General features: G+C 43.6%; 1 protein-coding gene across 2 annotated transcripts in view; it reads right to left on the reverse strand.

Moving 5' to 3' along the window:
* The window catches only part of GTF2E2 (general transcription factor IIE subunit 2), a 226,490-nt gene that overhangs the window by 87,011 nt on the left and 125,466 nt on the right, over positions 1-14,013 (reverse strand). For both annotated transcript variants that reach the window (XM_069237388.1, XM_069237380.1), the window contains exons 5-6: positions 6,628-6,810; positions 1,026-1,119 (exon numbers count right to left, since the gene is read on the reverse strand). In XM_069237388.1, the coding sequence (XP_069093489.1) occupies positions 1,026-1,119; positions 6,628-6,810 (277 nt within the window). The remainder of the gene's footprint in view (positions 1-1,025; positions 1,120-6,627; positions 6,811-14,013) is intronic.

A 14,013-nucleotide genomic window follows, 5' to 3' on the forward strand; every position in this document is an offset into this window, starting at 1 on the left:
TGCGCAGGTAAGTGACGCCCACAGCAAACACCTGACACCCTCACATGCGTCGATTACACAAATAGAGTCAAACTGTAGTTGAAAACGAAGGCAAAGCAGAGAGAAGGCATGTCTCATTTATTAAAGGCGGAGTGTTTGCGAACTTTTGAGAAATTTTAATTAGCGAGTTAAATGGAATTAACGGCACCACAACAATTCAAATATCTAGTTAAAAAACAACACACGCAAATATTTTACATAATTCGGGACATGGATTATTTTTAAAAATGATTCTGTCACCACGACCATAGGACCTCTTTCATTTTCATGAAAGTGTATTATAGCATATTGTTTGCATATTAATTCACTGGTACTCAAGAGGTGTTATTTCACACCTGTAGGATTTGGTCATGTGTCACACATACTAAAGTTCAGTTTTGCAATGATGTCTAATTTCATGCCATCAGCATTCTGTTCCCTGGCGTTAACTTTTCTGTTTCATAGCTTCAGTATGTCCTTATGCCTTCTGTGATCGTCCTTCCTATGATTGGCCTTTACCAGTCCACTTACGTTCTCACGTCCCTGTCTATTCCATTCCGTCACTCGTGCACTGCACGCCACGCCCCCATGACTACGATCCCACTCATACTTCATCAGTTTGTTTTTTATTTTAAAGCGGGCAGTGCAATTATCAGTCCACAGCTCTCATTCAATGTGGTTTTGCTGAAGTCTCCTAGGTATCTTCCTGTATTTTACCAACTTTCCCCAACACTTAACGCTCTTTCATTCCTTTCTTTATGGCTCTCTAAAAGAACACTTGATTTAGGCAGAGGAATGCAGAAACTGAATACAAACGCAATATTCCTACAAAAATATGAATCATTGCAGTGGTTTGTAACTTGATTATATCTGTTGGTAAACACTTTCATTATCTACACTTTTATAGAACAGAAAATGGGAAAGAAAAGCAAACTAATTTTACAATAAGGTGCCATAGGCAGATTATTGTCACTTCAAGTAACATTTGCGAGGAGAATACGACTCACCTTCATCAACTGTAAACTGGCAGTTCTTGTCATTGTAAAAAAGTATCTTCTTTTTGTCCGGACGTGTAACAAATACTATTTGATCTCCCAATGCCTGAAATAAAACGAAAAATTGTTGTTCTCTCATAATGTGCCCAGGTATAAAAATGCATTCATTTAAGCTGTTAAATATATACTCCTTTTCATGGTCACAATGCTTGTAGGTGTACATCATAAAAAGAAAAGACCCCTTCGCACACAAGGGTGTGCTCTATCAATGGTTCAACTTCCAAACAAGCATCTGCAATGCAATGGGTCTCGCGTTTGCTCCAGTTAGACCTATTAGCGTTGTAAATTCCTAACTGGACTTTTCTTGCCACATACCTTGAAAATGAAAAGTAAAGACAGCTGACATAAGCAAGCTGATTCAAATTGTCACGGCCGCCATGAGCATCAGCGCGAAGGAGAGACACGAAAGGAAAAAAGTTTGCTCGCAGTCAAGCGTTTAGGCAAACGTGCAATTATTATGTGGCCAAGGCGGCAACAAAACTGCCCCAAGGAGGGACAAACCTAAAGCATTTACCAATGATAAAGGATTTTTGAAAGGCAAGCCCACGAAGGAGCGATAGTGATGGGTGTGCGGTGGGCGTGGTTAAAAGCCCACAGATAGATTACGACACGTGAGAGCGCTTGCGCGCTCCACCTATAAAGGGACAATCTGTGTTTCATGTTTGTTTTGAGTGAAGGCTGCGGGCCAAAGGGAGAAAAAGGCAGCATCAGCAGCTTAGGCCAAAACAAACTTTTCAAGTAGAACGTCCAGGTTTAAAGGTGCTTCACTTTGTGAGACCTTGAAAGTAGGTCTAAATAGTTTATGCAAGGTAACCCACATAGACGTGCTCCAGATTTCTCAGACCCTCAGGTGCTGAGACAATGCCTTACAAACTGCTTTAGCTCGGCGGAGAGCACCCTTCAGCTGTGCCGGCCAATGACGTTTTAGGGTGAAGGGGAAGTGAACAAGTGCACACATAGATATTCTTTAACAAGGCCCAATAGCAGAAACGTAGTCATTTGCTCTTGTACCGTGCTTTGTTGGAGGACGTCCTGGCAGCTGACAGAATATCCACATTATCAGACGTGAGGGTCCGATATGAAAAACAAACCATGCACTCAGGCTGAGGAATGACAGGAAGGTGCAGGATTCTTCCGCCTTTACGTCATACTGACCGAATGTCTTTCTGTAGAAGGTTCCAAATGCTCACGTGATTAAGAAAGTACAATCGATTCTAACAGACTTGGAGAGGTCATGCTGGGGCCGCCAGAAAAATGGTGCATATGTGACTGTTCCAGATGTTTTTTGGAAGGATCTTGGAATCTGAGGGATCAGAGAAAATGCATAACGAGCGCACCATCCAACTGAGCATCATGCGGTGCCTTAGGGACTGGAGAGCTCTGTCCATCCATAAAACAAATCTCTCATAGCAGGAGACCTCGGTGTATTAAGAAGGAATTTATAACTGTACTTTTCCAGGCCTTGAAAACACCCACTCCCTCCCATGTGGGGAAGTAAAGAGGCTTGCTCGGTCTGTCTGCTCTCTGGTTATTAAGTCCTGTAAACTGAGAGAAAAGCCAGAGTGTGACCTGTGTGATGACTCTCTCCAAAATATTGATCACCTGCTACCAGAGTTGGAAGTGTGGGTGCCCCAGTGGTTTTAAATTTAGAGGTTTTTGTAAATCATTACTCCTAAGCAGACAAAAGGAAAAAAGGTTTTAATTTTTCAGAAACAACGCTTTGAGATCCACCATAAGGAATGACAATCCTGATCTGTCTTACAATGCACTGATGAGCAAACCTAGCAGTGAGTTCCCCACTCAAATTCTTGACTCATGATCTGGTAACACGTTAGGCTGATGGGACACTGTAATAAAACAGAGGGAGTATGGGCTCACTACTTCAAGTCTGGCTCTAGAGATGTGAGTAATGGTGCAGGCTTCAGGTGGCTCAAAACAACAGACAGAGAAGAAGTGATACGAGAGGCAGCGCTGCAGGGGCACGTGGAGCATGGCGCGGGGGAGTACCCAGAGGCTGGATGGCCGTAATTCAAGAAGCCTCTTGGCCCACTAAGCCAACACTAATGGCAACAAAAACAAGGTGATGGGTGGAATACTTGAATTATTCTCAGCCAGTGGCATTATCTTAGCCTGCATCCATATCCATTGTTTTTTGCCCGCTATACCATCTCGGTTTGGACCTAGCTATAGGCTAATCAGTCTTGAGCCTGCTCCAATGGGTACAGTCAAGCCTGAACTGCCAGGCCAAATGCTCCCTGAACCAGAACAAGTAACGCATGGCTGGGCTACCCTTATTAGGGCTCATCAGCCAGTTATAGCTTGGTTCCAGTGGCACAATGAGGACGGGACCCACATCTGGGCATAACTGTTACACTTAGGGCAACAAAAGCAACCTAAAGGATGGAGTGCGTGAAGTTCTCAGTCACTGGCATTCGTTCAAGCCATATCCCAATCCACTGTTTTTCACCCACCATACTGCCTGTTTGGACTTATCCATATGCAAACCAGCCATGGCCTAAATGGGAACAGTCCAGCCTGAACTGCCAGGCCAGGCCCTCCCTGAACCGGAACACAAGCAATCCAGAACTCGTTTTGCACACTGTGTCACTGGAACCAAGCTATACCTGGCTGATGAGCCCCAACTACGGCAACATCTGTCCTGGTTTCGATCTAGAAATTGATTGGTCCCCAAATTGTTCTTGGCTGAAACAGACTGTCAAGTACGTGGGACAGTCTCTTAGCAGAGTATATTGGAGCCTCACTAAAAGAAAGAGTCAAGTACTGTGTTCAGTTTAGGCACCAAGGAGCTCCGCTCTTGGATCCTCCTTCCAATTAAGGCATTCTATGTGTATCTGATAAGGCAGCCATTTGTCTGCCTGCACACCTGACCTTTCCGGAATGGACCTCGAAAAGAGAGCAGCGTAGAATGCAGGAGTGCACTGGAGGACAGTAGCTACATCAATTATGTCGACTGCTGCAAAAGGCATAACACATGAAGACCTGGCCGAAATTTGACTGTTGTATCATCACTAAGGAAACCTTTGGCAGCATTCGATAAGGTGTCCCACTCCATTCTGTTCACTTTGCCTCAAAGCCGTCAGGTGGCTTCCGGTCTTTCCTTTCTCACCGGGCCCTAACGATTTTTCTCACCCTATTTCACTCGGACTCAGTCAACATCTTGTGCAGAGTCCCTCAGGGCTCTTTCTTCAGCCCTTTTTAATATTTACATGTCACTGCAAGCAGTCACTACTGTTGGATTTGAGGCAGCTCTGCAGTGGTCCAGGAATCGCTATTAACATAACAGAAGAGTGGGAGGGAAAGTCAAAAAAAGGAAAAAAGGAAAACTAAGGCTGGGCCTTCTTGTAGGAAGTTGTTGAGCACAAGAGAAGACAAGATTTAAAACTAAAAACAGAAAAAGAGAATTGGCAAGCATGCATTCTAGACTGATGCTGTGCTAGCAAATGGCTTACGCCTCTGTGCATCGTAACAGGAACACAAAACTGTGGTTATCCAAAGGCTGAGAACAGTTGAGAGCAAGACAAAACAAAAGCATGTATTTCATCAGAAAGTGGGTCTTTATTTCTAGCACACTGCTGCCATACCTCACTACTTAATTTCCCATTATTTGCACATCAGCACACCATTGTCTTAAGAAATATGATCATACTGTCTTGAAAAGGTCAGAATTGTGTTGCCAGTTATCTTTCACCCTTGTAGACGAGAACAATGGTAAACATGCAGCACAGAGAAAAGTGTCAAATTAAGAGAGGAGTACAAACATTAGTGCTATGGTTCAAACTTTCATAACTTGTGATAATGAATGGTCTAAGTGCCCTGAAAGGAAATTCCCAAGGATTCAACTAAGCACTCTACGAAATCTGCTATATTTGTTCACATTTATTGGACTACCAGGAAATAAAAGCAATGGCCAGTGGGAATTTAAGCATCTGCCTATAAGGTGATGTCATCCTAGATGGCATCCATCCAGAAAGCCCTCAGTACAAGAGGTCTAGAGGGTGACTTGTTCAGCATGTAGCAGGAGCAAAAGTGGAAATTGAGAGAAAGCGGTTTAGGAAGCCAAGCTCAGGAATGGTGGAGAGCACAGTAATAAACCCCAAACAGTTAGTTTATGCATGTAAACTCAGTGGTCCACGGGCGCGTGTGTACCATCACAAAATCTTGATCTCACGCAAGATAAACAATATCATCACAAACCTAAAACTTAACTCGCTTTCAAAAAAGGGACTGCTCTTTGAACTTAAAGAAGAAAAAAAAAGTAAATGTCTTGGAAAACCAACATCTCTGCTACTGTGTAATGTTTAAAGCCCTGGTATTTCTGCTTGGTTTGCAGGATCCTGAAGATATATATAACCTAGGCAAGTTGTCTGAAGGGGAAAAAGAAAAATCAAGGTTATGAAAGTAGAGCAAGATGACCGCAGGGTCAGCAGCAGATAGGTCACTTGTCTAACCAGCTTCTAATAAAGATCCAAGTCCGAGAGACTTTAGGAGTTCAAGGCGAAGGCAGAGAAGGGAGAATCCACTTGGTAGAAAGATGAGGAAGACACAGGATAGGTGCTAGGCTTGGACTGGGCTGTGAATATATGATAGTCAAGGGAGGTAACATTTCGTGACTCAAACTAAAAGTAACCTGATAAGACGCCTATGGCTATATAAAATGTATGACTGATTCCTTTTATATAATGCTTTCATATACATGAAGAAATACAAATACAAGTTTTGATACTAAATAGATTAAAAGTGAACACACACTTATCCTTAGAAACAGTTCTTTAGTGTCCTCTACTAAACCACATTCTCTATGCTACCTGCTTAGTCATACAGTGCTCATTCAGCAAAAGATCACAAAATATAGATACCTGCCATTTTAAAACCTTTTAAAGCCAGACAGCATTCGTCATCAAATAATAGGAGCAATTGGATCTATCGAACATTTCCAAGCTAGAAAGAACTGTTAGAAGTTGGCATCGTTTGCTTCTTAAGCAGGCAGCTGTCCCAAGACTCAGGTACTGAGAGCCTTTACTTTATGTGAAGTTGTGACAATGTGAACAAGTTTATTTGCATTTCTAGAGCTTAACATGCTTCTACCTCCAATTACACACTGTTTACAAGTATACGCAACTACCTCCACCTCCCCTGATGTCAACTGTTTCATGAAAACGTTTGACTATGTCACAATGTAAAGCAACAAAGCACATCAGAATGAATTTAGTTGAAAATAAGAAAATGTAAGTCATTTTTTAACAAATAGCAAGAAAATCTAATAAAAAGTAACATGGTTAACACCACTACAGGGAAGGATCAGTGTATATTGGATCTTGCCTTCATTACCTGTAGTAGCAAAATGTAACACTACAAATGTATTCTGAATGGGCAGCTTGAGAGCAGGTCGTTATATTAATTCAAAAATAGTTTCTGCAGATTACCAATGAATTGTTGTATGGACCGGTTTGCAGAAATGTAAGAAAGTGTTATAATAACATGAATATGGAAGCATACAATGAAAATGAATCCTTTGATTATCACGAACAGTTACCTTAATGGCTTTCTGAGCATTTGGAAGCCCTTCCTCAATGTCATCAAGAAGAATTCCTCCAAGTCCTCTCTGGTCATGCTTATCCAGCAGTCTCAACAATGCCTTCTTATCCTTTAAGTTGTACTTGGGTTTGAAAATATACTTGCCGTCTATTGTATCAATTTTAGGATTGTTCACCAATGCCTGTAACACAATTGTTTTCATTAAGTTAATTCACCATTTATTGCTGACATACATGTAAATATGCTGACATGACACAATTTCATCCTGTATTGAGATTATAACTGCACTGACAAAACCAAAGAGACAGAATAATGTAAACCAGTGGCTAATTTGAAAACAAGCATAGGCAAACCCAACAAGCCTTGTCAACACAAGAGCTATTGGCTTTGCCAATGTTTTAGGCATGTTGGACACAAGCGTGACTACTGTTTAGCATGACTAAAAGTTAGTGGGGTAAAGGAGAGTTATGTGGAGTGTTGTAAATTGGAGCACAGTGGAATGGTATGCAGTGGGATAGAGTCATGGAGTGTGCAGAGTTGAGTGAACTGGAATGGCATGGAGAGGTGTACAGTGTTGTGGAGTGTCATGAAGGGAGCAGAATTTTGTCGAGTGGAGTGTCATACAGTGAATTGGCATAGAGTGGTGTGGAGGGGTGTAGAACTGACTGGAGTGGCATAGAGGGTGTTGCACAGAGTGGAGTAGAGTACTCTAGAACAGGGTGGTCTACAATGGAGCAGATTGTTGTAGAGTGGAGTAGCATATAGTAAAGTAGTTTAGTAGAGTGGGAGGGCAGAGTGGAGTAGAGTGCACTGGTTTTGAGTAAAGTGGTGTAGAGTGTACTGGTGCAGAGATGTGGAGTGGTGCAGGGTAGATTGCAGTGGTGTGGAACGGCGCACAGTAACAATAAAATGCTGTAGAGTGCTCTGGCATAGATTAGAGTGTTGTAGAGTGCAGTGATGGAGTGTAGTTGTGCAGAGTTGATTAGAATGGCTCGGAGTGGATTTGTTTAGAGTGCAGTGGTGCAGAGTGGAATAATGTCGTAGAATAGTGTGCACTGGAATAGAGTAGAGTACAGTAATGCAGAGTAGAATGCAGTGGCATAGATTGCAGTGGTGCAGAGTAGAGGGGCAGAGAGTTTAGAGACTGAGTGTACAGTGTTGCAGAGTAGAGAGGCGTGGAGTGGTGCAGGATAATGTGGAATGGTGCAGGGCAGAGGGGAGTGGTATAGAATGCACTGGCACAGAGTGGAGCAGAGTAGGGTGCAGTACAGTGCTTAATTTGTAAATTAACAAGTGCCGGTGCCCATAGCCCTCCTCTGAAACATTCGGCTGCTGCAATTAAATGTGCGAGCACAGAATACTGAGGCAGTGCCCCTTCGGCTCACTCTTGCAGCTTTTTTCTACCTTTATGACACTTTTTCGTTTTTCTCTTCCTTCGTGTTTCTAACAAGTGTATTTTGCTCGCAGTAAATGCTTGAGGCAGAAGAATAAGTGGAGCCTTAAAAAATAAGTGCCAGTGCCCCCCCACCGGAAACCACTGACTCAAATTAAGCACTGGTGCAGTGGCAGCGATTGCAGTGTTGCAGAGCAGCCCGTTGTAGAGTGCAGTGGTGTACAGCAGAGTGACAGTGCATTGGCGTGGAGTGCAGTGGCAGAGTGGTGCAGAGTATAGTGGCATAGAGTACAATGGTGTAGAGTGCAGCTGGCTTTGTGTGCTGTGGTGTAGAGTACTGCAGATTACAGTATAATGACAGAGTGCAGTGCTGCAGAGTAATTTGGTGTAGAGTGCAGTGGCATTGCGTGCATTGGTGGTTTTGGGTAAAGAAGTGTAGAGAGCATTGCTTTAGAGTGCAGTGGTGTCGAGTGGCGTAGAGTGCAGTTGGCTTGGAGTGCAAGTGGCAAAGACTGCTTCACAGTAGAGTATAGTGGCATATAGTACAGTGGTGCAGAGTAGATTGGCATAGAGAGTATTAGTTTTGAGTAAGGTGGTGTAGAGTGCGTTGGCACAGAGTGCAGTGATTAGAGTGTAGTGGAGAAAAATGATGCAGCGTAGAGTGATGCAGAATAGAGTGACATGGTGCAGATTGCTGTAGGGCAGAGTGCAGTGGCATAGAGTAGTTTGTTTCAGAGTGGGGTGGTGCACAGTAAAATACAGTGGCTTGGAGTAGATTGGCGAAGAAGGCAGTGATGCAGAGTGGATTAGACTGGCGTGGAGTGACAGAGTACACTGGCACGGAGTGGTACAATGTAGCGTGGTACAGAATAGACTGCACTGGCACAGAGTGCAGTGTTGCAGAGTAGAGTGGCATAAACCGAAGTGGTGCAGAGGGGAGCAGTGCAGAGTTGAGTAGCAAAGAGTTCATTGGTGCATAGTAGAGTAGGGTGGAGTACAGTGCATTGGCATAGAGTAGACTGGTGTAGAGCAGAGAGGCGTGGACTGGTGCAAAGTAAAGTGCAGTGACGCAGTGTGGAGTGGTGCAAAGTAGAGTGCAGTGTAGTCCGGTAAAGTTGAACATGCATGGTGTGGTAGCATACTGCCATTACGGACAACACATCTTCAAGTGAAATTACCATTACATTTGCACAGACATACAGTTTTACTGATGAAAGTATACAGCACATAGACTATAATGTATGGCAATGTCATCGCCTTGTGTATTGATTTGTTTTGATTGTATTAAAATATTTGTTTCCACCACACTTAAGAATTATAAGAAAATATGCTTCATTTGTGCTGTCCCGAGTCTGATATATTCTGAAATATGTGCACACTTCGTTTACAGACAATTAAGCTTTGCTGTGTGCTAGAAAAAAATACATTGGTACAGCTTTCTGTCCAGCACACCCCAGTTTTCAGCATGATTGTCACATAAGTTCTCTCACTTTGAAGTCAGAGAAAGAAAAGGAAACACCTGACATCTGACCTTTGTATTTTACTGCACAGCAGATGTGATGAGATGAGAACAAGATTGAAAGGCCTGTTTAGAGAAATATAGTACTAGTAGAATAATGAAGTAAATGGGGTTTGAGCAAAGGAAGGAATAAACTCCAGCTGGACAGCCTAAAACAAATGAAGCCAGCAAAAAGAAAGCAAGCAAATGTGAGTTACAAACCACAAAGCCAGTGAGAGGCAAATGGGCAGAATTCATTTGCAGGGAAGCTTTCTGAATGTCACTAAGATTTTGTTAGCAAAGCACACAGCTGCGCTGTCTAATAGGCTTCGACCTAAAAAATAAGTGCCAGGGCCCTTGACAGGAAAGCACTGCAGCTTGCTTCACCCATTGCCCATGCCAGCACTGTCAATGACAATTCAGACTATCCCACGCCCTCAAAGCTGTAAGAATGCCTTGGGCGGCAGTAAAGAAGTCATTTTTAATATACATTAAATTACTAATAAACTGTTGATCTGTTCATCTCTAAATTAGACAGACAGTGCCACCATGTAACAGAAAAGTACGGAAGGATGGGACCTGCTTCCTCTTGTACCAAGGACGAAAGAAATGACTCCAAGGGTCAGATGACTGACCTTCTGTGTGTCTACAGGGATACAACAAGCTGCAAAAGGTCTTTTCCCTGAAGTATCCAGCTGATAAGTGACAAGTGGACATTGGCTGGAGCAGTTAGTCTCTGCCTAACACTTGCAGAATATCCAACGGCCTTCCGCTGAGGTCTCAAGAGAGAGTTTTCCAAAATTTCCAAACTTTCCCACCAGAACTTTAGTGGGGAAACGTATCCGACTGGCAGTTCCACAGTGTCTGACAATTTCAGCGTAGTCCTGGTCAAAGCTCCAAACTCTTTAAAAAACCAAGACTAAGGCCCATTCTGGTTTGAGACCTAGAACATTTTTCAGCAAGAAATCCTTAAAGCTCTAGACTCCAGAGGGTCCAATCCACTTCAGGTAACCGACCTTAGGTTCCATGGCAGTGAATAGATTTACAGTGGCGGCCCGCCCATGGACAATTTTCCTTCTCAAAAAATGACTATTGTTTCTGCAGTGGGATGTGGAAGCTTTTCAGACTTTTTGACATCCATACTTACACCAGGACCAATCCACCAGGGCACCATCGTGGTCAGCCTCAAGTTGCACCTTGGTCCCCTTGTACTGCTTTTATGGCAAGACCGGAGGCTTCTACCATGCTTAGTCTTTTCTTTATTTTCAAACAGCAGCTGATGTCAAGAAAAACTACAAAACCCATAAGGCAAACGACAGTAGCCAAAGGGAAGCAAAGAGTAGTTCACCAAAATACACCAATAACCATAGAGCTGACCCAATAATACCTATCTTGACTGATGACAGCCCTCTTTTCTTGCTGCTCGCAGTAAAGATAAGTATTATTTATTTTGCTTACTTTACAACACTTTCGATGTGTATTGCACACTGTGCTTTTGTTGTAACACGTGCTTTGCATTTTGCGCGTTTGTATTTCATTAGACGGCTTGTAGCCGCATTTACCGCCTCACGCCCCGCACTCCTTACTATTTTCACCGTTTTCCCCTCAACGCGCGGTGGCCATTTTGACCGGCAGTTGAGGGGAAACGTGTGACCAGTTTAGCACCTCAGCATTATTACCGCTCTTTCTTCGTTTGTCCCCCTGCAGCGCCGAGTGTGCCTTTCTATTCAAACGATCCTAGGCCTTCGTCTGATCCTTTTGTCCACGCCCCTAGGCGGGGCCTAGTCTCTCTCCTCCACTGTTGTGATGAGTTTAACCCTTTCCATCCTGTTTTTATCCAGTTAAATGAATAATGCAGCAATTTTGCTACCATGGACAGCTCCCCTGTTTCCCAGCTTGTCCAGGAGGAGGAGGAATAAGTCCTTAAAGATCATTTAAATAGTGTTATTCATTTTTCAGTTGAACAAGCTATTTCAGCTTCTTGGGAGAAATTATCTAAGAATTTAGAGAACTCTGTTGTCAAGTTTGTTTAAAAAAAAGCATGCTGGCCCAATCTACGGGGGATAGCAGAAAGCGTCCTGGCCCTTCAAAAAATTTAAAAACGACGCTATTGGGAAGTGAAGTTTCCCCACACAGGAAAGAGGACGTGGCTCCTCAAAGGCCTCCATTAAAGGAGGGGTTAACATTATCCAGACCTTCTAAGAAGTGTGTCACTAAATCTAAACATGTGTCTTCCCCAATTATAATTTCAAAAATTCTTGACACAGATGATGAGTTGCATGACCGTCATTCGGATTCGGATAATTCCGACAAGGAAAACAGAGATGCTTTCTCCCCTCCTCCTCACAAAAAATCTAAACATGAGAGCCATGAGCTGTCTGGGTCATGCAAAACAATGGTTGCGGAAGGGGGTTCCAATGTTTAATTCTAATGATATTCAACACCCCCACTCTACTGAGTGGTTACCCACTGATCATGTGGCAGATTACGTTACATCCAGGTTGCGTACCCCTTTAGACAAGCAAATACGAGTAAAACTGAAGTCTGAATGTCCGCCTCCTGCTTTACCCGATTACCTCTACACCTACTACTGATTCATCCCTGATTACTTTCTTCACAAACTTTGGGAAGGACCGCTCGTAAGGGAGTAGACAAAGCTTGGTCTACCTGCCAAGATAAACTCTTGGACATCGTAGGGCCCTTGACCTGTATTTTTGACATGGCTGAATCAGCCCATTTGGAACACGCCACAGTTGATCCCATGGAATTGTCGCTGTGGGCTCAGCATGCTTTATGTCTCCTTGGCAAGGCCAACTCGGCAATCACTCATGAACGCAGGAAGGGTCTCCTGCTCAAACTGGACCCCACGTTAGAAAATCTTGCAGGTTCAGATCCAGGCATTAAAGCCGAGGGCCTTCTTTTCGGTGACTCTTTCTTAAAGGAACTGAGTAAATAAGTTGAAACTTTCGCATCCCTGGATAAGGCTCAGCAGTCCTTGAAGAAGATGTTTTCATCTCGGGTTTTCTCCAGGGCCGGCAGAGGCAAGAACCGCTTTGCCGGCCGTGCCTACCCCAACCAGGGTTCCCGTGGCTAATATAGCAACAACACTTACCAGGAGAATAGGCCACAATTTTATCCCCAGAGGAACAGGGGTTTCAGGAACAAAGGCAATCGCAGTTCCAGATTCTCTTCACAACCCAGTAAGTCAAATCCCCTGTCTTCCCGTTGTAGGGGGCCGTATTTCTCTGTGTCTTCTAAAATGGTGAGATCTGACAGCAGATACTTTTGTTTTAAACCGTTCAGGGTTATCTTATCGAATTCTACTCAGAACCTTTTCAATCATCGTTCCCTCATCCTCCTCAGTTTTCTGTTCAAATGTCAGAGCTGATCTCCTTGGAGATTCAATCTCTTTTACAGAAACAAGCAATTGCCCCTTGTTCTCTAGATCCCTTGGTTTTCATCAGCTCAGATCTCTGGCAAGTATTGTAGGTCTCCATTCATCATCAATTCAAGCCATCTTTCCAGGTCCATTACATTATCGGGCTCTTCAGAGATTAAAAAAAAATTGTCTCCAAAAAAGTCTTGCCTATTCAGATACCATCGTATTAGACCAAGACTCTCGTTCGGAACTCCAGTGGTGGATAGATCATTTAGATGCCTGGAACGGCAGGACTATGTTCGCATCAGTCCCAGATCTTGTATTAGAATCAGATGCAAGTCTGCTGGGTTGTGGAGCCCGTTGTGGTCCAATCTCGACCGGAGGCACATGGTCTCTAGAGGAGTCAAGGTTGCACATCAACTGTTTAGAGATGCCTGCCGGCTACTTTGAAATCAAAAGTCTAGCAAGAGACAGAGTTTGTTGTTCGGTTCTTCTCAGAATGGACAACATTTCAGCAGTTCGCTACATCAACCATCTCGGAGGCACAAAGTCCAAGCCTTTAGCGGAATTGGCGAAAGGATTTTGGGTATTTTGTCTTCAAAACAGAATCTCAGTGCAAACAGAATGCATACCGGGCAGTTTCAATTCGGTAGCAGATTGGCATTCTCGTCACTTTCGAGATTCCAGCGATTGGAAGCTCCACCCCGAAGTGTTCAAAACTTTACATCACAAATGGGGTCCTTTTTGCATAGATCTTTTTGCATCCCGTCTCAATGCACAACTCCCTCAATTCTTCAGCTGGCGCCCAGATCCACTGGCACTAGCCTTCAATGCTTTTTCTCAAGATTGGTCATCTTCCCTCAATTATGCCTTCCCTCCGTTCATTATGATCTCCAGATTGCTGGCTCAAGTCAGACGACAACAAGCAACATTAGTTCTCATAGGTCCTTCCTGGCATTCCCAGGTATGGTTCCCCAGCCTCCTAGAACTTTCAATAGATGCACCTCTCCTAATTCCCTCCTTCCCAGATCTCTTGACCAACCCCCTCGGCCTTCCCCACAGTCTAATTCTACAGAACCTACTCCCCCTTTCGGCCTGGAAAATTTCAGGGAAT

Source organism: Pleurodeles waltl, chromosome 1_2 (assembly GCF_031143425.1).
Source record: "Pleurodeles waltl isolate 20211129_DDA chromosome 1_2, aPleWal1.hap1.20221129, whole genome shotgun sequence".
Classification (NCBI taxonomy): domain Eukaryota; kingdom Metazoa; phylum Chordata; class Amphibia; order Caudata; family Salamandridae; genus Pleurodeles; species Pleurodeles waltl.